The 25,502-nt window shown below is 37.5% G+C and overlaps 1 protein-coding gene across 3 annotated transcripts in view; it reads right to left on the bottom strand.

Annotated features, from left to right (window-relative positions):
• Nucleotides 1-411: 411 nt before the first annotated feature.
• Nucleotides 412-25,502, bottom strand: part of trim29 (tripartite motif containing 29) — a 34,138-nt gene continuing 9,047 nt past the window's right edge. For 2 of the 3 annotated variants that reach the window (XM_018096075.2, XM_004916119.4), the window contains exons 2-9: nucleotides 19,910-20,005; nucleotides 15,578-15,811; nucleotides 12,747-12,933; nucleotides 10,379-10,468; nucleotides 9,055-9,147; nucleotides 7,527-7,619; nucleotides 2,886-2,962; nucleotides 412-2,081 (exon numbers count right to left, since the gene is read on the bottom strand). In XM_018096075.2, coding sequence (XP_017951564.1) covers nucleotides 2,022-2,081; nucleotides 2,886-2,962; nucleotides 7,527-7,619; nucleotides 9,055-9,147; nucleotides 10,379-10,468; nucleotides 12,747-12,933; nucleotides 15,578-15,811; nucleotides 19,910-20,005 — 930 coding nt within the window. In that variant the 3' untranslated portion in view covers nucleotides 412-2,021. The remainder of the gene's footprint in view (nucleotides 2,082-2,885; nucleotides 2,963-7,526; nucleotides 7,620-9,054; nucleotides 9,148-10,378; nucleotides 10,469-12,746; nucleotides 12,934-15,577; nucleotides 15,812-19,909; nucleotides 20,006-25,502) is intronic. The other variant, XM_031905679.1, reaches the window with a different exon arrangement.

Raw genomic sequence — 25,502 nt, 5'->3', positions numbered from 1 at the left:
GAGGGCAGTTGACACAATTTTAATAGCTTTACTGTCATTACTGTCTTCAGAAGTGAATCCCACTGGGCCTGAAAAATACTGTGTAATACAATTGCTGCATGGGTTTTAGAAAAACAAATAAATATTGTGTTTCTATTTCCCATTAAAGGAACTTGTGTTAGATTGTACAGAACACCTTCATATATAAAACACAAAAGGGCCCATTAAAACAAAACATAAAATGGAAAATGCTGTATAGATTTTAGCCCAAATATATAAAATATAAATAAAGTACCTCTTTCCCTTTTCTACTCTATATTTAATGAATGTGATATTTCAGAGGGTTGAAGTTGTAAGTGTTGTGTTAACATCAATGTTTTAAAGGTGTATGTGTGCATTGCTGCATGTCTGAAGAGAAAGAATATACTAGACTTAAAGTGGAAGTATGGTTTATTATTTTAAAGAGGTATCAATAAAACACAAAAGTCTATTAGCATTCAAAATATTATTTTAACATGATTTTGTCAGAATAAAAATGAATATAAAATGTTTATATAAGTAAAGCATCAGAAAGCATTGTTTCATTTGCTTTCTCATGTTGTACACATTTCCACAAAAGCAAATATCATCAGACAAATATAGTACTAAGGTGCTTAGTAAAATGTGAAGCTGTTTTCCCCTTTATTTCTGGTCCAGTAGTAACCCATTTAGGGACCAATAGAAAGAAATGATTAGGTTCAATGAGAAAATCATTCCCCCTGTAGTATACAGAGCAGTTTGCAATTGATAAACAATGGAATAACATTTTTTCATTGAACAAGATCTAGCCTAATATGAGCTTCCTGCATGAAAAATACATCTGTGTGGCTAGGATAGTGACACGAGTTCAAATAAAACACATTATATATGTGGGTTTAAAATAATAAAAGGTGCTGAAGTTTGCTACAAGCTTAGTCACCTATATCAACCAATCAGCAGGTAGCATGTACTGATTCAAAAACAAATATCTCATTGGTTGCTATGAGTTATTAGATCTGGGAAAACAATGCTTTTTATTACATCCTTCTATAAAACGGATATAGACATATTGCAAGAATTTTTTTTTAATGAAATCGGGCCATTTTGGATTCATAGGATACAGAATACAGATACAGATAGGATTGTTCAAAGCATAAACGCTGTTTCTTCAGCACTGCAGATGTTTTTGGACCAAAACTACGAGAATGCGCATTTAAGCTTATCGCACTAGGGCTGCACAGCTTGAGTGACAGTGTCTCCTATCTCTGAGCTATAGCCTTGCAGTCTTGGACTTGACATGTAGAGAAATGTTTCAGCAGTTCAATTCCCCTCGCTGGCTTGCCTTCTCACTATCTTAAAAGATACTTGCAAAGAACATCTGCTTAATCGGAAAATCACTTCTTAGAAAATCTTGCTCGGAGGGAAATATCCTGTTACCAGGAAAATAAACCATGTATAACCAAGTATATGACAATGTATGAGTCAACTTGCGTTACATGCTTTCTCTGACAAATACCAGCCCTACTGCTATGCAAGCATGGTACCAGATGGTACTCGGCATACGGAAGTGATTCCATTTTACAAGAATGGAAAATGTTCTAAAACTACAGCTTGTATTTCTGCACTAACACACAGATTAACATGAAGATACTGTCACAGTGTATTGAGAACTAGTGACATTCTTTCTAGTTTGTCACACACTGTTGCTACCATGAATAATATGCAATGCATTTAAAGAAAGTATGCATGAGATATTGGACATTCTGTTCCAAGAAGCTTAAACTCAGAAGACACCAGTCTAAAAAACTTTTTTTTTTAAAATCTTTTTTATTTTTTAATGTTGGATGAAAATAATGTTTGCCTACCCTGGAATTTCATTTTGTGTGTCCTCTTGACACATTTGCTGATATGCCAGTGATAAAGCTAATTGAATCCCCCCCCATCCCCAAGACCAGAAATTCAACCTTTTATTTTAAAATATCCATCCTTGCCCAGCCACCGTGGTCCGCCATGGGTGGGGCCATTTATGGTGTGTCAGTACTTGCTGCATTACCCTTGTTAACATAAAAAGGACGTTGTTGGGTCTGTAAAAGAAATTAAAGCTTTGTTAATTTCCTCTTGTTACAAAAACATTTCATATGAAGAGAATTTTTCCCATTATAGGTTCATTTAAGAAGCAGGACCCCCCCCCCCCAGATGTTTAGCATGGAGACAATCAGTAGTCTCATTTGTTTTAAAGATGGAAGGTGATGATGGCAGTAATTTACCCTTGCCATCATTGTAAACATATGTTTATGTCTTTTTTAAGAACTGAAATGAAAAAAGTAAGCGATTTCAGAGTAAATACTAGTGGTGAGCATAAATACGAAAACACATTGAATTCAGTGTGTTTGTTTGAGGTGATTTTTTTTCACACAAAATATATTGGAGTCTAAGGGGTATATTTATCGTACTGTGTAAAAATGGAGTGAAGCATTACCGGTGATGTTGCCCAGGGCAACCAATCAGCAATTAGATTTCAACAGTTAGAAAATGAAAGTAAAGCATCTGATTGGCTGCTATGAGCAACATCACTGGTGATATTTTACTCCACTTTTAACACAGCATAATAATTATACCCCTAAGGGTATTTTTTCACAGCAAACTTTTTTTCTGCAGCAATTTTGGGGCAGTTTTGCAAAAATATTAACCAAGGTAAAATGTGGAATTATGCCATGAATCCATACATATTTCACTCATCACTAGTACACATTATTAATGAAATGGACCTATAAATAGGAGTCACGGTACAGCTCCAGTCTATTGCCTATGCAGGACAGTAATTTGCCGCACACTTGGCATGCTACTAGTAACATACAGCTTCTCTAGAAGTAATCTTTGGCACTTACCAAAAGGGTCGGCTTAGCTGATTTCCATGTTTGGGGCAAGGATTTATTTGTTTGGTGCCGTGTCATCATTGGATACACTAGAAATGGGGAACAACAAGAGAGAGACTTAATGATGCTAGTGGGGGATCAGTGGGTGTTGATCATCAGATAACAGGAGGTTTTACCCAGTGATGGGATGCAATATAGCAAAGCAGTGTTAGAAAATGTACATTAGTGTAATTAGATGTTCAGAATTCTGCTTGTTTTAATACATTGCCTAAAGTAATGTGAGACTTGATGCTCATTTATGAACGCAAGTAAAAGTGCAAAGTATTAAGTAATGTACATTTACATGCTATTGAACAAAGTGGATGCTGATTTGCATCTGCTTTAGTAAATATTGTGGAATTACTGGAATTATGCTGAATTTCTGAAAAAAATATGCTCTATGGCAGGTAAAAAATATGGAGATTTGTGTCCATTCTTGGGCAAAGCAAAACCATAGCTCATGAGCAGGTTCTCTCTGTGTGACATACTAGCATGTTAAATTCTCAAAAAATATTTTCTCTCATGACTGACCAAAACATATTTGAAATGTGCATGATATTTAAAGGACACTAGCAGAGCTTTAGTGCTTCTGTAATTTGCTCATATTAATATACAGTATACATAATGCCACAATGTAAATGGTATAATAAATGTGGCTGGTAAGCTTAATCATGGCTTTGCCTTAGGACTGAAAATGTAATATCCAGTTTCCATGAATTAGTATGAGTCAGTAAAATATTATAATGCTTTCTATGTATGATTTTTGCTATTATAGCTCAGCGTAAAACACCCCTTTTTAAACCAGAGCACATAATGCAAAGGAAGGGAAATTTACAAAAGGTTAATTCCCCTTTTTTTAAAAAAAAAAACTCACATTCTATTACTGGATTCCTGCAAATTTGACAAAAAATAGCAAAAAAAGTATCAATTATTTATTCTCTCTCTCTGTTTGATTCTCCCTGAACATCACTTTTAGTGATCAAAATATTAGGCTAAATTACTTTAAGTGCAAATATATAAATATATTCTACAAAAATATAGATATATTATATTCTCCATTATAGTGAGGCTCTTTCAGAAAATTTCACAATGAGATAATTTCAGACAAAAATCAGAATCTCTATTTAATAGATCCATATGTTACAAAAGTGAATAGAACACCCTCTTTTATTTTAGAGATGAATTCCATGACCTTTGATAGTAGAAAATGAATTGGTTATTAAATGTTATGCTTAAGAGGAATCTGAATGATTTTTAGAGTGTCCTTTTTATTCCTAAATTACACTGTTTACATAGTAAATAATTCACTCTAACATTTAATGTTATTGAACCAATAAATGTATTTTTTTAGTTGTAATATTGCTGTGTAGGCAGCCATCTCAGTGCATTGTATCTGAGCTTTCAGAAAGAGCCAGCGCTACACATTAGAACTGCTTTCAGACAACCTTTTGTTTCTCCTACTCCCATGTAACTGGAGGAGTCCCAAGCCGGACTTGGATTTCTTACTATTGAGTGCTATTTTGATATCTACTGGGAGCTGCTACCTTCCCCATTGTCCTGCTGATCGGCTGCACTCCAACTTGCAGCTCAGCAGTAAAGTGTGACTGAAGTTTATCAGAGCACAGGTCACATAACTGTGGCACCTTGGGAAATAAAGAATATGGCTAGCCCCATGTGAAATTTCAAAATTAAATATAGAAAAATCTATTTGTATTTTTGAAGAACTGATTTCAATGCAGGATTCTGCTAGAGACTTTGGGCCTGATTCACTAAAGGGCGATAAAACGTGTGCTATTTTTATTGTGCGCTAAAATTTTTACCGCGGCTTAATTTTGTCGATTTTTCGCACGATTCACTATAAGCATACTCGCGCTTTTTTAGTCGCGATATTGCATGCGTTATTTAACTCGCAAAGACTATTTCAATGCGGTATTTGCTGGTACATGTGCTAAATTACGCCCGCGAATAGTGACCGCATATGAATGGTAGCATATACAGTAAATAGTATCATATAAATAGTAGATGCTTATAAATAGTAGCCACTAGTGATGAGCAAATGTGTTCTGGTTATCTTTAGTGAAAAATTAGCAAATCTTTCAAAAGATCCACGAAACGGCAAAAATGTTGTGCGGGCAAAAAAATTGTTGCTGAGACTATTATTTTTTGAGGCTTGTATACATTTTTGTATGTGCGGTGAATTTTTGCGTGGCAAATTTTTTCATGCGTTTTGCCATTGGCGGATTGTTTTGCGAAACGCATGAAAAAATCCGCCGCAAAAAAATTCAACGCACGTCCAAAAATTTGCTGCGAATCCATGCCTGGCGAAACATTTCATCACTTGTAGCCAAATATAAATAGTCGCGCAAATGAACGCACGCCATGTTAGCCATACTTGCAGAAAATTACTGTATTAAAAATGAACATTTCGCTGCAAACTGGCGCCTGCGTCACTCTAGGGGAAACACATACTTGAATAAATAACACTGTAAGTCCATATTTTATTGCAAAAAATCATTTACTGTACTTTTGTATAATTTTTCGCCTGCCTGTAGTAGGTGTTAATTTTCGCATAGCCAAATGCGATATTTAGCTCGCAAAAGTTATAGTGAATAATGCGATCGTATTCTTTTCAGCGCGGAAATTAACGCATGCGGTAAAACTAGTGCGAGAAATAACCCATGCGAAAATGGCAATTTTTCGCACGCGATAATACTATGGTGAATCGCGCGCAAATTATTTTGCGTTTTTTAACGCAAAAAAGCGTGCGATAATTTTTATCGCACTTTAGTGAATCAGGCCCTTTCTATTAACTGATGCATTTTGAAGAAAACATGTCTTCCCATGCCAGTATTTCATTGAATGATGTTTGGCATTAACTATACCTACTACAGGAATTTATAGTCTGTCTCTCAGAATCCCATGAGTCCTTGGCGCGCCTTTATCATCCAGTATTCTTTCAGGAGGGACAGGGTTATTTTGCCTCTATAAACTTAAGCAGTTTTGTGCCAGACTCATTTGTACATATTTCTCTCTGGAATTTGCTGTTGATCATATGGAAGCCCATGTGACCTACTATAACTCAGTTACTGTGTTCTTCTGAAGTAATATAGCTACTAGTGCTATGTTGCGTAATTTAATCATTCTTATTGAACTGCTCACTTTGTATCCACCAATTCTGCCCTATTGCTCGATAAAAATGTTCTCTTTTATTCCTCATAATTGCATTACTGATTGGTTCCAGGAATGTTATTGGTAAACATTACAAGCAGCAAAAAGCTATCCACACAGAGCAGACATTCAGCAAAGGCTGCTGGAATCAGTAACTGAGTCTACCAGCAATATATGTCTGCTTATGGAAAACAGCAACAAACTGCTCCTCAGATGCAAGAGCTAGAGTCAGTGGCGGAAATACCGGGGTGGGTGCGGAGGGTGCGATCACAACCGGGCCAGCACCCCCTCAGGGCCCACTGGACGCTCGCACCAGTTTGAATTTGGCACAAAAGAGGTCTTCAGCGAGTGGGTGGGAGGCCCAGCTGCATGCCCTGCACCCGGACCCAGGGTTGACTAGTTACGTTATTGGCTAGAGTACAAGTGCACCACTTAGTGCTCATTCAAAAAGCACTGAAATTAAGGGTCTGGCATCACCCTACACCTACAACTGCATTACTGCTGGATGTAGGCAGGTCTGTATTCATGTGGCACACAGGTCTCTGTGCAGCATTTTGAAGCACAGAGAGCTGCAGTAATTTAGAAAAGTGAAGGGCTAGGGCACAAGTGTGCAAACAACATGGCGGTTTGTGCCCGTTTTTTTGCACTTTGCACCCTGCACTCTGTAAATAACCGCTTTAATATTACTATCAAATATTTAACTATAAAATCCCCATGTGAACCCCAAAAAGTCTGTGTCTAGGTTATTATTACAATCAAATATATTAATAGATATTCTGTGCATTGCAAGTATCTGTAGCTAAAGAGAAAACTAGCACTAGATACAAAGGCTCTTTTTAATGGAGGTCATTTACAGTGAATTCATGAAGACAATATACAAAGGGAAAGTTGGCAGAATTACAAAGTAAAGATTTATTTTTAGACTTGTATGTTGTGTTGTTAAACAACAAAGGCATGCATTTTAATGAAGGTAACAGAGTAAACAGACAGATAAGGGTGTGGAAGAAAAAGGATAATAGAGTAGTATAAGAACCAAGATAAAAAGAGAGGGATTTTATGAGTGGGGGCACAGAGAGAAGAAAAAGGAATAGGTGTCATTTATTAAAGAGCCACTTTATGTATTTTGCATTTGTCTAATAAAAAAAGGATTAGAATTAGTATAGATTCATGTTTCCTTTTTTGTTCCCTGCATCTGTGAATAGATTAGTAGATTTGTCTTTGCTAAGTTACAGGAGTTGTTTTCAGTGCCGGGAGCTCAGCATCCAGGTATGGTGGTTACATTACCCAGCATGCCAGTAAAGATTTGTATCCCTGCACTAGAATCAGTGGAGCAGTTTGTTCTACTCATAAATTCCAACCAGTGCAAGAACTTGAAAAAGGCGGAGAAAAGACCTGAAGACAAAATTGCAGTAAAATTCATTACTGATGTTCCGTATTTACCCTTACCATTCATGTTATAAGGGTTGCTGTCTGGTGCAGTGTTGGAGTCTGTGGATGTCACAGTAGAGGAGAACTGGTATGCTGAGACCTGGGGGCTGCCTGCAACACAAAAATAGATTTTATATTTACTTGAAATGCAGATAGACCAACGAAAATAACCGTAAGTACGTGCGGTTCATTAACTAATCTTGATTTTGTTTTACCTTAAGTGAACAAAGGGAGGGGAAGCCCTGGGAGCGGGCCTGTGCTGGAAATAACTGGAAGTAATTGCAAGCTAGAGCCTGTGCGGCCTGTGATGACTCACTGTGTAGGTAATGTGCCTGCAGGCACGGCTGCGTGCTGTGCAACCTTTATCCCAACAAATAAGCCACATAGCACACTGATATTCTACTGAAACACGCACATTCTCAAGAACTTCAAGCAAAATTAGTAAAGGTGAAAGGGAAATGTTTTTAACTAGCTACTACATTTCCTCTCTAATTTCCCAAACTGCGTTGGCTGCTTCTCACTGTGCAATCGCTGCTTTTCCCACAAATTGGAATGTAAATAGGGTTTTTTTTTTCTAAACCCTTTTAAACGAGGCTAGAATTTTCTAAAACTTGCAATAGAAAAGTCTCTTCCAAAAATAAATGTCCTATTTAGTGTTACAGACAAGTGAACAGGATAATGAATTTTGGTGGCTTGTCCATGGTAAACCTTTTTTTTTTTTTTTTCCCTGTATGCTGATTGCTAATGGAAAAAATCCCATAATTTATTTCATCCTGAGTAAGATATCTCCTTGTTCAGCTGTCTGTGAATAAAATGGTGTTGCAAGGAATATGTCCTAACTTATGATGCCCTTCTTCTGTCCTTTATACAGTTTTATTTAATATTTGACTAATCTCTTCTTTGTTTAATAACTTTCTTTATTTAACACAATAATAATAATAATAATAATAATACAGATTATAGGTGTACAAAGGCACATAAATAAGGTTAAGCGATTCCCAGCTTCTTAATATTATTAATAGTATGTGCATTGCTGCAAGCTTGTACAGAATGTCCCTTTTGGGAATTTATATGCAGTTTCAAATTATATAAATGATAGAACCTATTTTCTGAATTTGTATCCATATCCAGTAAGGCCAAGAGGGCACGTTGCAAGAAAAAGGATCATTCTAAATAAAAAACAAAAATTGTAATCTATACAATCTTCTGTTTTGAGTAGAAGAAATAGGTCTAGTATTAAACACCAAGAAAACAGAAAAGAGATCCAATTTAAACAAAAAAAACAGTCTGCAAAAATTTGCCTGATTTTGCAAAGATCAAATAAAAAAAAATACTGAAAATTCTCCTCATTATTACATTGTGCTTAAAACTTCACAGCCTGATTGACACTCTTTTTTCAAATGGGTAAATAGTTAAAATTTGTAGCATCTATTCTGGGCATGTGTAATCTGTCAAAGGAATTTGACAGGTTTTTATCCTGTGAAAGTTTATGAACAACTCGCATTTAATTCATGAAATACTTCCACATTGAATAAGAAAAGTCTACCTTTTTGTGTAAACATGCTATTCAGGGATGTAGCAGCACTGTCAGTTAGGTTACGTCCAGGAGTGGGGGATTGGAATGATGGCCGGCCACCTGCTACAAACAAGTGACAAAACACAGAGCGGATAATCAGTACATTAATGTCATTCGAATTGTTTTCACTCATCTCATATTGATGCAAATATTTGTTTTATTACCAGCAGCTGTTATTAGTTCATATGTTGGTATTCTCTGGTACACTAGTTACAAATAATACCAAGCTAATGAAAATGGTCTTGAGGCCAAGCTCCAGAAATAAAGTCAGTAATTCTATGAACAGGATTTTTTTACTTTTTTTTATAAGGTTATATCGAACATATCCTATACCAAGTATATATAACAGGGGAGGATAATTAAGCTCACTCCCAATGTAAAACATACATCAAACTTATATCAAAGAGCATAATTATCAGAGAGGAATTAATAACACAATTTCTATCTTCCTTTCTGTGTTCTCTGCCCTCTTCTTCCCTGATCATTTGATATTCCAGAAAAGGGGGTTGTGGGAGTACATATGTATGATGGAAGCATGACTTGTCTGGCCAAGTTAGCTACAAACAAAATAGTGGGGTTTAATCAACGCACATTCCCAGGTCTGGTCTCCTATTTCACTAAAAAATTAGTATCTTACTTTTAAAAAAAAAATTAGTATGCATGCTTTTAAAAACAGAGGTTTTTAGTTACAAAGTTATGATCATAAAATTGACAAGCCAACATTCCATGTCAAGGTAAACCTTATTGGGGTTTACCTTGATGTGGTACGGTGGCTTGTCAATTTTGTGATCATAACTTTGTAACTAAAAACCCCTGTTTGTGAAAAAATATTCACTTGCTAACTGTAACTGTAACTGCAATAAAGGTCAAAGTTTACACAGCAAAAAAACTAAAATTGAATAAAAGAACCTGCAGCCAATGATTGAGTTATAACTTAGCTTTTAGTACTCCTGCCCAAAACATGGTTGGGATATCTTTATTTTCACATAAATGACACATTTGTCATTTACTGTTAAAATGTATAATTTTATGGGTTTAACAGCAATCAATTATTACTCTTTGTATTCTGGAATCAGTCCCCTGTCAAAAGCAAACTAAAAATGAGCAAAATAACAAATAAAAAAAACCCTCACATTTTCAATTTACCATTAGACAATTATTATACTGTGAAGTTTAGTTGTGCCCAGTGTTTTCTAGTGCAGAACAGCACACAGTCTCGGGTAGACTAGACAATATAATTCTGGTGTTGCACCATAGTGTCGGCAATGATATATCTTTAGAAAGAGGAAATTACCTTTTATATTAAAAAGTGCTCCAAACCTTCCATAGTCAGCAGATGGGGCCCAGTCTGTTGTAAGGTCTTTCATCATGTACCTATTCTCAACTGCAAAGAAATCACAAGGAGATTAGGACATCTATCCATTTAAAAGGGAAACTAAATTCAGAGAATATATGAGGGATATGTTTGTATTGATCGGCCATATTGTATGTAGTGAATTTGTTTTAATTACTCAGAATATTACTAATAAAATATTATACAGAGCATTTTGTGTTTGGAGTGTCTTTATAAAATATTAAGAGCTGCTCTTTTTATGAGCCAAGATAAGAACCTTGCCTCAGGTCGCAGTGTGCAGCAGGTAAAAATCTGCCACTGGTAATTTTAAGAGCCAAAATTTCAGTTTTTAAAATCTGGACTTCCAGTACAGAGAGTGCAATTCTACTAGGGATGTCGCCGCCCCCAACCCTGAAAGGTAAGCGTAAGCGGGTGAGGGGATAGCAGCATTGGGAGGAAAAGTTCAGGCAGTGTGGGGTGCACAGTTGCACCTGTGTGGATTCCAACTTTCTTTCATTTGGAGTTGGGATTGACCTATTGTTTATAATTAATGACTTCAACATTAAGTTGTGGTTTATAAGAGTTTTAATGTCACATCAATGACCCTATTTGTTTTTCAGAACTTCAGCAACAACTGTTCATGTACGCCACTGACATTATTTTGTATAATTTAAAAGCTCAGACCTCACACATCTGAATTATTTTCTACAGGAAAAAGGTCTTCTTTTAGACAAAATGAGAGAAATATTTGATATTTGACTAACTTTTGATCATTTGATTAAAGTTGATTAAATGCTATTAAAATTATAGGAGTTTGTTTGCATTTTATTACATAGCTATATTTTATCACAAAAAGTAGTACAGTAGTATTATCTTGAATGCTTGGGAGCTGCTGTTTCTACTGTTTTCTGCTGATTTTTTCCCCCCAAAATTTGGAACCAAATGCTGTAAGGCTACAAAAAAAATAGTAGCCTGACTATAGATGGTTAATGGGTTTATAGATAATTGATCCCATACCTGTACTTTAGCACCTCTGTACTTTAACATCCCATGGAAAGTTTTTAAAGCTCAAAAGTGAGATGATTTAAATATGCGTGGAAACCACCGGAGAATCCCGCTGCTACACTTCATAAATAGGCACCATTTAAGTAAGTTACATTTTCTAAGAATATAATTTACAGTATAATTTTAACACTGTAAACATTATTCATTCATAAACATTAATCTAGCTGCCTAGTTGTTTGGGTGTGAGCTGTATATCCCTGTGTAATTTCTCAAAACCAAGCATTCTTATTTTCATGTATACTTTGTTCTAGTCAGTTGGCCCCCTCTAGTGCCTTTTGTCTATTTGTTTCACTTTATTCCAACTTTCAGTGTCATTTGTTTTTATGAAACATTATATTCTGTAAATTGCTTTGGAAATGCCCACACTTTATAAGTAAGTTCAGCTTATAATTAGCCAGTTTTTATTTTAAATGCTGTATTGGAATTTTTTTATGGAATTTCATGACACAAATAATATCTATAAACAAATGTATATAGATGCAAATTTATGCAAAATCACTACGGTCAAATCAGGTCACAGTTCAATTTCCAAGAACAATATTGCAAAAGTCTATGAAAAATCTGTTTCATTTCTGGTGTCTTCCAAAAAGGGAGGTGACTTGGTTAATAAAGAAACAGCATGCCAAGGAAATAACTGCTAGCGTTGACATAAATTTCAGAAAAAGCAATTAAGTCCCCCACATGCCACCTATGTTCTGTGCAACATCCTGAGAAATTGAGAACAGCAGATTTAAATAGCTGTTTATTACTGGCAAAAAAATAGATTTTCACTGCTCCACGCACAAATTGATGAGCATGAACTGTACAAAGCTGGATTCATTAAATATGAACTACAAAGGTCTATGTGGTTCAAGGGCACAAAGCCTGTACGCTTTACTCTCCCACTGGTATTTATTAGGAGGGTTTATATATTTATAAGCATAAATATGCTGCAACTGGAGAGCAACAGAGAAGTTAAAAGAGTGTAGTACCTAATGAGTAGGGAACAGCAACCCATTACCAGAAAATATTGTATTGACATATACACCCTTACAGCTACATTAATGGAAGCACTAAAGAAATATTGAGTTCAAGGGTGATCGGGGCATTTAATATTTATGCTAAGGAATATATTTTAAACATATCCATAAAGTAAATATAAAATGCACCGTGTCCTTTCTCTGGTGTTTTCCCTCAGCATAATACCAGTTACTGGGTATTTGCTTGGATCTGCTGTTTTCTCTCGTTTGACTTTATTTACTGGTTTGTGCTCGTGGGTTCTTACCATTCTTTTCAACCAAATTCTTTGATGCCTCATTCTTGCTGTATTTATCTACATGTTTCCTGCAGTTTGCCGCTAGTTCCTCTTTCAAACTTCCCATGGCATGAGTCAGCTTTTCTCCATCCAATGTAACTGTATAGGTAGGCAATGGAGGGATTGGGGGTGCATTTCTGATCACTATCTGAAACTCCTTTAGAAAGAAAAAAATGTTTAAAATATTAGCATCACTAATTTTATAAACTGGGGAGAAAGAAGAAAATGACCATCATAAAGCCCTGTCGAGACCCTGCAACATCAGCTCCTGTCTAATCTAACAGCTGTTTTATGTGTTTGATGTGTTTGATGTGGCTGCTGTGCCTACTTACCTTTGTGTAAGGTTTAATTAGAATCAGTACTGAGATTAACTGGCCCCCTGCATTTTTCACACCTCAGATTCAGGCTGTAAACCCCTGAATTGTTTAAACATGTAATCCCCTGTACTGTTCACACATTTTAGTCCCTGCATTGTTCAAGCACTGCATTGTTCACACCTAAGGCATAGTATGGCACACACAGGCAGGGTAGGGCAAACATAGTATGGCACACAAAGGCAGAGTATTCTGCCTGCCCTATGCTGCCTGTGTGTGGCATACTATGCCTGCCCTATGCTGTCTGTGTGTGCCATACTTTGCCTGCCCAATGCTGCATGTGTGTGCCATACTCTCCCTGCCCTATGCTGCCTGTGTGTTCCATACTCTGCCTGCCCTGTGCTGCCTGTGGGAGGTGAACTTGGTCAGGTTTTGTTTGGGAGTTTGTTAACATTTGGAAATAGTCATTATATGGTCCCTAAGGTGTATAATTATGTGCTGGGGGTTGCTATGCTATCCACAGGGGAAGAGGAGGCATAAGGGTTTAAATGTATGTTTTAATATGACATAATATAATCCTTTCACATATGAATGAAGGCTGATATCTCTACAGTAAGCACCAACCATTTGAGTTCTTGCTGTGCTACCACCAGTAATGTGGGTATAGTCTTAAAAGCTCTTGTGATATTATGGGTGTGGTTTGAAGTGGGTGCAATTTAAAAACGGGGAGCGGTCAAAATTGACTTCCATTATTGGCCCTCCACCATTTAGGCCAGAAAAATTCTGGCCCTCCGTACCACAGAAGTTGGACAGCACTGGCAGTTATGCATCTTATTCTTAAACTTCTAAGGATTTGAATTAAAATTAACTTGGTACCTTCTGTGGTGCCCCAAAAATATAATTAAAGCAGAATGAGATTCAGACAAGTTATTTTTCAATCTTAGCAGCTATTATAAAGCAAGCCACCAACTGTGCATATTGTGCATTTGTATTCCTCTAAAAGAATAGCTTTTAACAAATTGTTCTACATTTTACAAAGGAGCAGATGTTTAGGTTCACTGGATCTTTATCTCACTCCTAGAGAAGAGATTTGCTCATTTTTGCTGAAGATACAGTTACTATGTACAGGCCTTTGTGGGGCTTTTTAGCCACAAAGCACAGCTGATCTCTTCACCTGAGAAATGATTTGAAAGGTAATAGCATTTTTGTGATTTAGCAAGGTGTTCAGGCACCAAGCTGGGAGACTTTGCTGCACATTTCTAGTGCAGACCGACATATTTATACAATCTGTTTTAACCTTTTGGAGTATCAGCTTTGAAATGCCATGAGATGAAATGATTTAGGAAAAGCACTGGATAATAACCTTAAGGGAGGAATATTAATAAACATTGGGCATCTATTTACAAGAGAAACTAGATGGTTGGCTATTTTCCAGAACTGTAACATTTGAAAGAGTGATTACTTTGAGGGCAAAGTGTAATTTTGGCAGAGTGAAAAATTAAAAGGGTGATTCCCTCTAAAGGAAGCAAGTTCTTTTAGAAATGAAAGTTTTTACTAGCTGAGTCCCACGCAAAGGTCCTGTTGAACTTAAAGATAATGTGTACTAGCAAGGGATAAACTCGTTTTTGGTTTTGACAGAAAGGAGCAATAAGATATTTATTATAACATATTTGGGATCATTCTTGACATCTGTGCATGATTCTTTGGGAGCACGTATGTTGCATCTATTGGAGCAGGCCACCCTATAGATCATGGTAGTTCCAGGGTTCAGTTACTGTATGTTAATAGGCGTATTTGCACATACAAGAGGTGGTGGGAAAAGGGCATCAGCACTGATCTCCACTATAAGGAGGTACAATGGGTGACTTTGCAAGTAAGTGCCTTTAACAAATAGAAATCTGCACATAATAGCAGGCAGTTTTGCTGTACTGTGCATGCTAATCACCAAGGGAAGACTTAATCGCATGTGTGGTTTAAGCAATATATAAGAGAAATATAAATTATGAATGGGCATAAACAGTAGATCAAGACATTTAGACAACTTATTTAAAGGAACACAGTGGTAGTCCAATAATAGGCACAAGGCTGGCTTTAGGTCATGTAATATTCAGAGAGCCATGAAATAATAGGTGCAAAGTTTGATGGAGGTATAGTAACCCACAGAAACCAGTTGGATATTTGCTTTCATAGACCTGAAACGTAAATATTGCCTGCAAAATGGTTGCTATGGGTTACTATCCGATGCATTCTTTTCACCTTTTATTACATTACACTGATAAAAATCAGTAGACCAGTAAATGCTACTTGTGTGTCAGGATAATTCAGATAAACACTTGGATAATGATCATAGTAACCATTTTATGTAAAAGCTAATTACTGGATTGTACAAGTGTAAGACAAATTAAAATTGCTAACAGCTGAACTGGAAATTTTCCTTTTTTTATATTTCTGTGGTGTTTTGCACCTATTTGTTCCATGTTAACCCACCTGCAAAAACAATACAGCATCAGTAGTATGAAGAAGTTTATCCCCATCATGTTGCTTATCTTGCAGCTGATCGCGTTTCACTTGTAGGTCGCCCACTATCTGCTCAATAAGGTCTACTGCAGCCCTTTCTTTCTGCTCCAGCTGAGCCTTCACCTCCTCCTGCTGTCTTTGAAGCTCTTTTATCAAATCTTTGAAGCAGTGATCCACAGCTGACTTTTGGTTGGTTGTGAAATTCTGAAATAAAAGCACGATTTAAACCATAAGTATGATGTTCTTTTAAATCAGACCTGTCTCTCTGTTGGTTATAAGCTATAATTTAAAATGACAACACAGTTTATATTTAACATTTACTGGTAACATTCACAAAGATATACATTATGTAAAGCAATGATAACCAAACAGAGGCCCAATATAATGGATGAGGTTTTTTTCAGGACATCATATGGCCCTATTATACCCAAGGGCTTCAATTCATTGTAAACATTTCACTATTGTCTGCACTTCGGTTATGTATTATAGCTTATATTGATCAAATGTTAGACAGTATCAGTGTATGGGTTTATGGGAACTATTAGAATGGCATAATCCGGATAAAACTATTTTGGTAGCGGAGAATTAACCATGCTAAAAGGGCCAAGGGTTTTTGAAATGCTGGGTTAAGAGGTTTAAAAGGGAGGTAGTTCCAGCTGAACACCATTTCTGCTTTTGTGGTAGCAGTCAGAAGCTTCCTGTCCTCCCTCCCTGTTGAGAGGTGCAGGGGGTTTAGTTGACGGTTTTCTTTTTTTTTAGGAATTGAGTTGGGTGCTTGTCACATTCCAGTGGTAGTCTTGCCAGAGTGGGGAGAGGCCTGGTGTCCCCACTTTCCCAATTCATTGAATTTATGTTGATATATCCCTGCATTGGTCCCAGGCGTAGAATTCCAGAGCGAAATGACCTTGCTTTCACTTGCCCTGAACTCCTAGTGTGGTTTTTCTGGTATGGGCCTTAACGTTAACTTTAAGTACATTGATTTTGTTGTGAATAGTTTTAAAAGGTGTGCAATACGATCAGCCACATGCACCCAGCTTTAACCTTTGTCCTTACACTGATAAAATCCATCCAAGCATTGGAGATAATGAATGAGAATGAAAGGGGCAGTATATCTCAACTAATTCAAGCTGAGAAATAAATGACAGCAGTGGTGCAATTTGACCACCCCCATGTGTAGAGAAATATCACATAATTTGGGTGGTTTGGCCTTTGGATCACCTCTGCAACACAGAATGCATGGTTCTTTTAAAAATTCATATCTTTAAGTCTGTTGAATGACTCTTGAGAAAATCACCCAGAGCCTAAAGTACCTGATAACAATAAAATGCACTCTGCTGTATAATAAGCATACATACATTTAATACATTTGATTTTGTTAGTGTATAGGAACATTGAAGTTTATATCTGTGAAGATAGCGAAACGAGTGGTATTTAAGGTTTAAATGGCATTAGAAGTAAATTTCAGCTGCAGCAAGTAAAATGAAAGTGAAATCTAAAGCTCAATTGACTGGGCAAATGGAGTTTTGTTTCACATTCTCATTTAAATTTGTGACTGCCCATTTGGACTGTCATAAAAACCAACACTGTGGTTAAAATGAACACAAGGAACTCCTGCAAAGTGCTCAGAATATTTCCTCCTGTCTACCTTGTGCAATTTTCAGTAGAGGGTTCATTTACAGAGACCCTGGATGCTAGAGCAAGAGCAAAAACATACCTTTTATTGCAAAAAAAATGTACATGAGGTCTGGCTGCGCTCTACAACTAGTGCCAGACTGGAAATCAAGTGCAAGGTGCAGAGTGCCGTAAAGGCAAAAATTAGAAAGATCTGTTGTAGCCTGTGCCCAATGGGGTTCACTAACATGTGTGCTAGAATGCCTTAAAAGTTATGGAAAAAGTACGGGGCATTAAGGGGGATGCATATGTGACCCCCCCATCCCACCCTCAAGAATACAGTGTCATTTTTTCATTGTTGGGATTTAATAATTTTGCCAGGACACATTTTGGCAATAGATTTGTCTTCCTGCAAATTATCATTTTGCCTAAAATTGAAATTGTACAAAATGTATAAAAAAAATTTTCTTGTTTTAGAGTTGCACAGCTGTATGTACCAATTAACACCTGTTCCCTAACATAATAAAATATAGTTAAAGGAGCACTAAAGAAATGTTTATATAATAACACACAGAACAGAAAGAAGCTTAGAGAAAATGTATTATTTGCACTAAATATGAATAAGAGATAGCTGATCAGATTCGTAATCATGGCGCCCAGTGGCCACCCCCATTCACCGCCCCCACGCATTTAGCTCATATACAGAGCACTGGGGACAGGACACACTGAAGTTTTTGCCTGTCCTGTCCCCATTGCTCTTTATGTGAGCAAAGATTCAGTGCGGCTTGGGCAGCGTAGGCCCAGGCGTTTGTGGCCTTGCCATAAATCCAGGCCTGCTGAAGGGGCCAAGTCACCAGCTTTAATGGGCTGGTGTATGGCCACTTTAAGTAACTAGGCAACCAGAGGCTGTCTGGCAAATGGAAAGAGATGAATAGGGGAAGACTGCTATAGAAATATAAGCAATAAAAGGTACAATGCAAACAAATTCTAACTAAAGTATAATTTGCACCAGCAGGAATTTGCCTGCAGCTTAATTTTCTTTGATGGTTAGGTTTGTTACATGTTTAAATATTTTAGCAGTCTTAAATAAGAACTAAACCCTAAAAATAAATATGGCTAGAATGCTGTGTTTTATATACAGAACTTACTACACCAGACTAAAGTTTCAAACTCTCTATAACAGTAATAATTCTGGGGGTCATCATCCTGGATTTTGTTAGAAAAGTCAGTGACTCTCAGTGTGCTCTTGGAAACTGTTTAGAAGCTAAGCTTAGGGGTCGTTGCAAATCATCAAGTAAAAAAAAGTTTACATGTTATAGAAGCTGATGCTGAGAGCCCTGTACTTACTGCCTACCATCTTGCTCTGGACTCTTAGGGGCACATTTACTTACTCACGAACGGGACGAATGCGTCCGATTGCGTTTTTTTCGTAATGTTCGGGATTTGGTGATTTTTCGGAAAATTGACGCGACTTTTTCGTAGCCATTCCGAATGTTGCGCAAAATGTTGCGATTTTTTCGTAGCGTTACTACTTGCGCGAAAAGTCGCGACTTTTTCACAGCTTTTCTGCCGAGTACGAAAGATTCGGATTCATTCAAGCTTCAGTATGGTGACTTTTCTTGGGCCAGGTTGGAGCTGCAGGGTGCCATTGAGTCCTATGGGAGGCTTCCAAAATCATGCTAAGTCTGAAAGTTTCGCCCGCCGCTTACGAGCGCTCAATACGAAAAAGTCGTGACAAGATACGAACGAATCGTAATGGCTACGAAAAACTCTCGTTTTTTCGCACAAATCGTATTGGTAACGAAAAAGTCGCGACAATTTCCGAAAAGTCGTAAAGGCGACGAAAAAAATCGCAAAAAATACAAAAAAGTCGCAAAATGTTCGTTTACCAATCGGAATTTTTCCAATTCGGATTCGTGGGTTAGTAAATGTGCCCCTTAGCCTGGCACAATGTGCAAACCACAGCCTGTACTGACCACTGCTCCAGGTGCAAGTGCATTTAGCCCCGAGTGCTGCTGTTTTGCATTCCTTACTGTTCTTGCACTTGTCCTTGGGCAATGGTAATCAAGCCCTCTAGTTACATGAATGCTGAAGACTTTGGTTCCTCCATACAAGTTTAAAAAGTGTCAATAAAGTAGCAATAATGTTTCCATTATCATTTTAAATGGGATATTCACCTTCAGACAATAGTCTGAATCTGAAAAGCCCCTTTCAGAGAATAGGGTTGATTCACTAAAGTGCGATAACGCTTATTTAAAATATTAAAGGCAATTTACAAAAATGTTTTTTTTCTCACAGGGGCTGTTCAATTAGACTATTGTATGAAGGTGAACATCCTCTTTAGGGCTCTGGCACACGGGGGAGATTTGCGAGTCTTTTTCGGCGATTTCGGGAAATCGCGCCGCCGCGTGTGCTGTCCCGCCGGCGACTTACATGTTCGCCGGTGGGATGGCAGGGGTAGGCAACTCGGGGAGATTAGTCGCCCGCGAACAGGGAGTTTTGTCGCGGGCGACTAATCTCCCCCGTGTGCCAGAGCCCTAAAATGAGGTTTTATGTGTGCCGATTCGGCTACAAAGCTATTTCAGATGGATTTTTTTTTTTTTTATAAATGAGGGTAAATAGAAATTCAATTAAAAATGGCAATTCTTTGATAAAATAGCATGTTTCATGTGGTTTGAATTTGGTTCTTACTCTGATGCGATCCTTCTCTTTCTGCCATCTCTCTACTTCATCATCCACATCAAGGATCTGAAGGTGAAGCTGTTCTTGTATTTCCGACAGTTCTGTCTGTAAAGTAGAAAGCAAAGGGAAAACCAGTCATGTCTTTTTATCAGCTAATGAAGTCAGGTTACAGACAAAGGTATTTGAATGAGATTTTTTTCCTTCCATGCAAGCAAGATTCGGTATATTATTCTTCCCAGTAGATATACCAAGTACACAGAAAATCAATCTGCTTTAAATCAAGATAGTTTGACCTGCGGTACCTTTATCTTACTGGCTCAGGATGCAGGGAATCGTAGAGCAATACAAACACTTGGGCAGCCACAGATTGAAAGAATTAAAGGGGAAGTAGAACTATTATTCACACTCTACTAAACTGTGGCAGATGTTAAAAAAAATGTTTTTCACAAACACTATATAAGTGAATAGTCAACCAAATATTATTTTTTTGCCATTGTAACCTGCACACATTTAAGGCAGTGACAGTTCTGTCCTCCAGTTGGCTAATTCCAGCATGAATTATTCATCACTCAGCAGGACTGAGTTTTTTGCAGTAGGAAAAAGATGTTAGGTTGAGGAAATACACTAATAAACTACGATAAAAAAAAAAAACCTTGTTAAAAGAATTATTAAGCATCTACTACAGATTATTGTTTTTTTTTTTAATAGCCAAGTTCCCCTTTAAGCATTTAAAATAAAGTTCACAAACATGCAGCCCTTAGATAATGTAACACAACTTCAAAAATCCAAAAATACTTTGTTATTAATCCAGTTGTTGTTAAACTCCAATCATTGCTTAAAAGCCAAAGCAGATGGATTTGCATGTGTTCTACATATCTAAAGAGAAATAGGCACCTTTGTGAACTACATATCTCTATCAACAGGATCAATGCTGGAGATTAAAGTTCTGCAATCAAGGGTGCCTATCCTTGTTCTAGTACACAGATTAATGTTAAAGAAATCCCACAGTTTGTATATGTAGCAGTTCCCTTGTTTCCAATGTGCTGGTTACCCTCTGCTGGCTGAACATTTGATTATCCGCTTGCATTTATATTCAGTGAACAGTCTTATTTTATATCCATTCCAAGCGGCAGTAATGTGCTACCCTTTATCATCGTCGCTATTTTATTCCACAAATTGACCGCGGATTTTGACAGCTGAATCACTTGTCTCAGGACTGAACAACTCTAATTTAAAGCCTGTCCTAAAACATTAGAACCTTAGAGAAAAATATCATGTCATTTTTATACGCTGTATGTGCCCTAAACAAATCATAAAATACCACCTAAAATATTCAACATCATTCTATATACAAATCAATATAAATGTAGATGATTTCAAAGGCTCTGTTTGTTTAATTAGCATCTTCTAATAAGCCCAGTACTCTGTGATGTCCTACTGGGAGCACCCACATGATGGGGTACATTAGTTAGGACTTTCATCTACCCCGCTGCAGTAGATGGGGGCTCTGTGCTTTGGCACAAGGCTCGTGGCAGGTTACTCTCAGGTGCATGTTAATATTACAAGCTGCTTAAGGTTTTCAAAGCTAGAATAATCTTCCCATTTATTATCTAGGAAACAAAAAAAGGAAGTTGAGAGTAGAAGGATTCCAAGTGGAGGATCCTCTTGTATTAACTCAGCCACTGGCCCTGCTGAGCAGAAAAACATTTTTACTGGGTAAAGTTACTTTAAGAATTTAGGCATGAGTTTCCCCTTAATAACATGCTGAATATGCAGTTGAGCAGCATTTGGGTTCAATATTATGGAGTAAACATATTAAATTTTACCCTAGGCTCCCTACATCACACGGTACCTTGGTAGAAAATAATGATACTTTTTAGATTTAAACAAGCCTGCTGGGCATTTTTGCAGTCTAACAACAGCTAGAGAATTACAACTTTTGTCCCCTTAAGCTGGCCATACACGCACCGATACTATCGTACGAAACCTCGTTTCGTACGATATTCGGTGCGTGTATGGCATGTCGGCGAGTCGACCGATATCGCAGGAAGCTGCTGATATCGGACGACTCGCCAATTGGCCAGGTTAGAAAATTTTGATTGGGCGCCATAGAAGGCGCCTGACCAAAATCTGCTGTCATGGCTGAATCGGCAGAAAGAGGTAGAAATCCTATTGTTTCTACCTCCTTATCTGCTGTTTCAGCCCTGACTGTGTGTGGCGGATCTGACGATGTTTCGTGCGACCGATGGTCGCACGAAACATTGTCAGATTGCCACGTGTATGGCCAGCTTTAGAGTGAGACCCAAGCCTTACTGCAATGTAAGCCTAACTGAGCTCTGTAGAAACCTTAATGTTTGGGATAATTTATACCAATATCATTTTGTCTCTTTAAAGTTTGCATTGGTATCTGTTTAAGACTCCACCCTTGAGTGTAAATATGTCAGTCCCTGACACATCTCTGCATGCACAAGCAAATCTCCTACTTGTCAGAATACGGCCAGCTTTACAGAGAAATTACACTGGGAACAATGAAACAGCGGTTGATCACTTCAGGCAAAAACGAAAAAGTTCTTATTGTTAGCCTTTAAAATATGTATGCCACTGATGCTCTTATAACATGGTTCACAAGGTGGCTGTTACTCTGGTAATGCGTTTGTTCATGCATTCCCATGCAGTGGCTTTTTTATGCATTCCACCAGATAGGAATGTACACGTTAATGGACCCCATTCATAACTATATTGACTGTACCAACAGCACTGTGCTTAACTGGCGAATGTAGGTGAGGCGATGCCAGTTGCCTCTTAATTGCAACTGGCGGTTTAGCACGGCACCATTGATCTAGGCTAGTGATTCAGAGGGCACACCTTAGGTAGAAAATTACCAAGAGTTTACATTTACTGTAATCATTTGTGTAGTAAATGTTAGTTTTTTTTACTATACATGAAAAGGATGTTCAACCAGCAGACCCCAATAATATAGCAGGTTATAGAAACAGCAAATTGTCAAAGGACCTTAATGGCATATATACAATCTAGGGAGTCATTTCTGCTGCAAATATGCTTGTGCACATGAATGCAAAAATGCAATAACTCACAACTTCCAATCACAGATTTGCTTTTATTATTCTACCTTGAACAGATTGATAAAAACTACTTGCTTCTTATGGCCTTACGACATGTAGACAGTTTTCATGGTATTAGTATATGAGTCCTACGGGCTCTCAGCTGGTCAAATCCACTATAATATCAGATAATATCTGATGCTGCTGTATGTCCAGATATACAAACACCTGAGTAGAGTCACTAAGTAGATTCAGTAAGGCCTTTATAGAAGATAGGAAAATTCATCTTTATCCCATAGCATTTCCATTAAACTTATGCAAATGACATTTTGAAAAATAGATATATAGTATCCCTTTAAGAAAGTTTTTTGTCTCTAATTTGCAAGGGGGAGTTTTTTTCAAACAATCTTTTAAGTGCTCAGTTCAGGCCGATGCAGATAGCTCTTGCTTGTCACTCTGGGATGGAAAACACAGTTTAATGCTCACAAATGCTTGTTATTAACTTAGTTATTCAGCACAGTGTTAATATACCCGGTCTGCATAGCGTGTAATGTCATTTGTAATTGAGTGACAAAACAGGAGGGAACTGATTTATGGGAGTCAGTGATGCCCAAATTGTAATATTCTAACTTCTAATACTATCCTGCCACAGTAGTAAAAGGAAGAAGCCTGGGTTTATTATGCATGGATGATAAACTGGCACACTTCTTTTAAATGGAAAAGGTCTCACGCTATACAAGTTGGTGAAATGGCTTAAAAAGAACAATATAAGATATAAAAATACACAAGGGCTCATTTACAAAGCAAAAAAGTACATACGTTTTTATGCAATCCATCATGGGGCCCAATGACCCAGAGCGCAGTGTAGGGAAGCAGGGCATGACGGGGTTAAGGAGAGCAACCCGCTCCCCTCTCTCTGTATGGGTTCCGGGTGGCTGGCCACTGAGAGCACTGGATTTTCCCGGGCTTATCAAGGGGAGGGGCGCTCAGGACAGCCTACCTTCCAGTAGGTTCCAGGCAGCAGACGGATCAGCAGCTCGCAGCGTCCCACCCTCCCTCCCTTAAAAAAAGGAGGTCATTGTTGTTGTCGCAGTTGGCGGAGGGTACCTTACTCCGTGCCCCCAGGGGGAAGTTTAAAGGGAGTACTTGTCAAGGAGAGTGTATGTTGGCCTGTGGTCCTGATCAGAAGGCAGTTTGCCTCGGTTTAGGTTGGGGAAAAAGGAGGCAGGATCCAGGCGTTACATTTGGGCGCAGGGCCAGTCCCTGGGAGGCGAGTAAGGATTGTCAGTTATTGTAAATGTTGGTTACGGTAAATGTTTGTTATACAAATGGTTTTGTACAAGTTAATAATGTTACAAATGTTAACTGATGTTAAGTTAACATGTTAAGTGTGTTGTTTGGGTAAATGGGTTAAGGGTGTGGGGGAGAAAAGGGGGAGGGGTGAGGGTTGCAGACACGACGCTGCACCAGCACTATTTCCCATTAATGAATGTTATGTTTGATGGTGATGGAAAATTGAAAAGTCAGAATTGTACAATAAGCTCCATGTCTATGAAGATTCTCATTCATCCAGGTCATGATATACAGTATCTAGTAGAATTAAGTCTAAAACAACTGGACTTTTCTGAGTTTTTCTTGAAAACGTTTCACCACTCATCCGAGTGGCTTCTTCAGTTCAAATGACTGGTAGGGAATTCCCCGGTATTTAAACTCTTGATGGTAACACCTAACTGAACAAGTTCAATGGAACCATTGTGATTGGATGTCTGTGACTCTACTACCATCAAGAATAAGCTCCATGTTACGTATCAGCTCTGGTAGGCAGAACTCTAAGCTTTATCCACCTAATAGAGGATAAAGAAAAGTGAAGGCTGAGACTTTATGTGCCCTTTAACATATATGATTAGAAAAATTTCCTATATTTTTACAGCAACAGGGGAAAGCTGTACACTCTGTGCTGTTTCTTACCATTCTGTTTGCTGTGCTCTTTCTTACCATAGTGCAACTATACAGAAGGGGAGAAGTGTAGAAGAATATTGGATTCCTTATAAAGTTGTTAAGCAACAATAGTGTAGCTACTGTGTATCAGTATATGGAAACACTTTCTTTAAGTCAAATGCAGCATTATGCATTTTCATTTCATTGGAGATATACAGATAACTTATGGATTTCTGTATAATAAACCAATGTATTCATTCATTTTCTACTGAACAATCAAATATATAATTCTGCTTGGCAAAGATTTCTGTTGGTACAGTGTTTCGAATGTCAAGTAGTTACTTGTCCCTGGCAATGTTTTTGGACAAATAGTGAGTGCATGTACAATATGTAACCAGTAGCTGTGTAATGAATAGGTTTGCAATTAACATAAATAAATCTGTATTGGCACACATTTATAGGTCCATCCATTACATACATAGGTACACTTTTAGGGCTTATGATGAAGAGCCTTGAGGCACAAAACATGTAAGGCTTTTTTATGCACATGTAACTTTAATAAAAATAGATTTATTATTTTAACTGAACTGTCAAATTATAAA

The sequence above is a fragment of the Xenopus tropicalis genome, chromosome 7, assembly GCF_000004195.4.
Source record: "Xenopus tropicalis strain Nigerian chromosome 7, UCB_Xtro_10.0, whole genome shotgun sequence".
Classification (NCBI taxonomy): domain Eukaryota; kingdom Metazoa; phylum Chordata; class Amphibia; order Anura; family Pipidae; genus Xenopus; species Xenopus tropicalis.
Note: the sequence above shows the minus strand (reverse complement) of the source record. Positions and strands in the feature narration are given on the sequence as shown.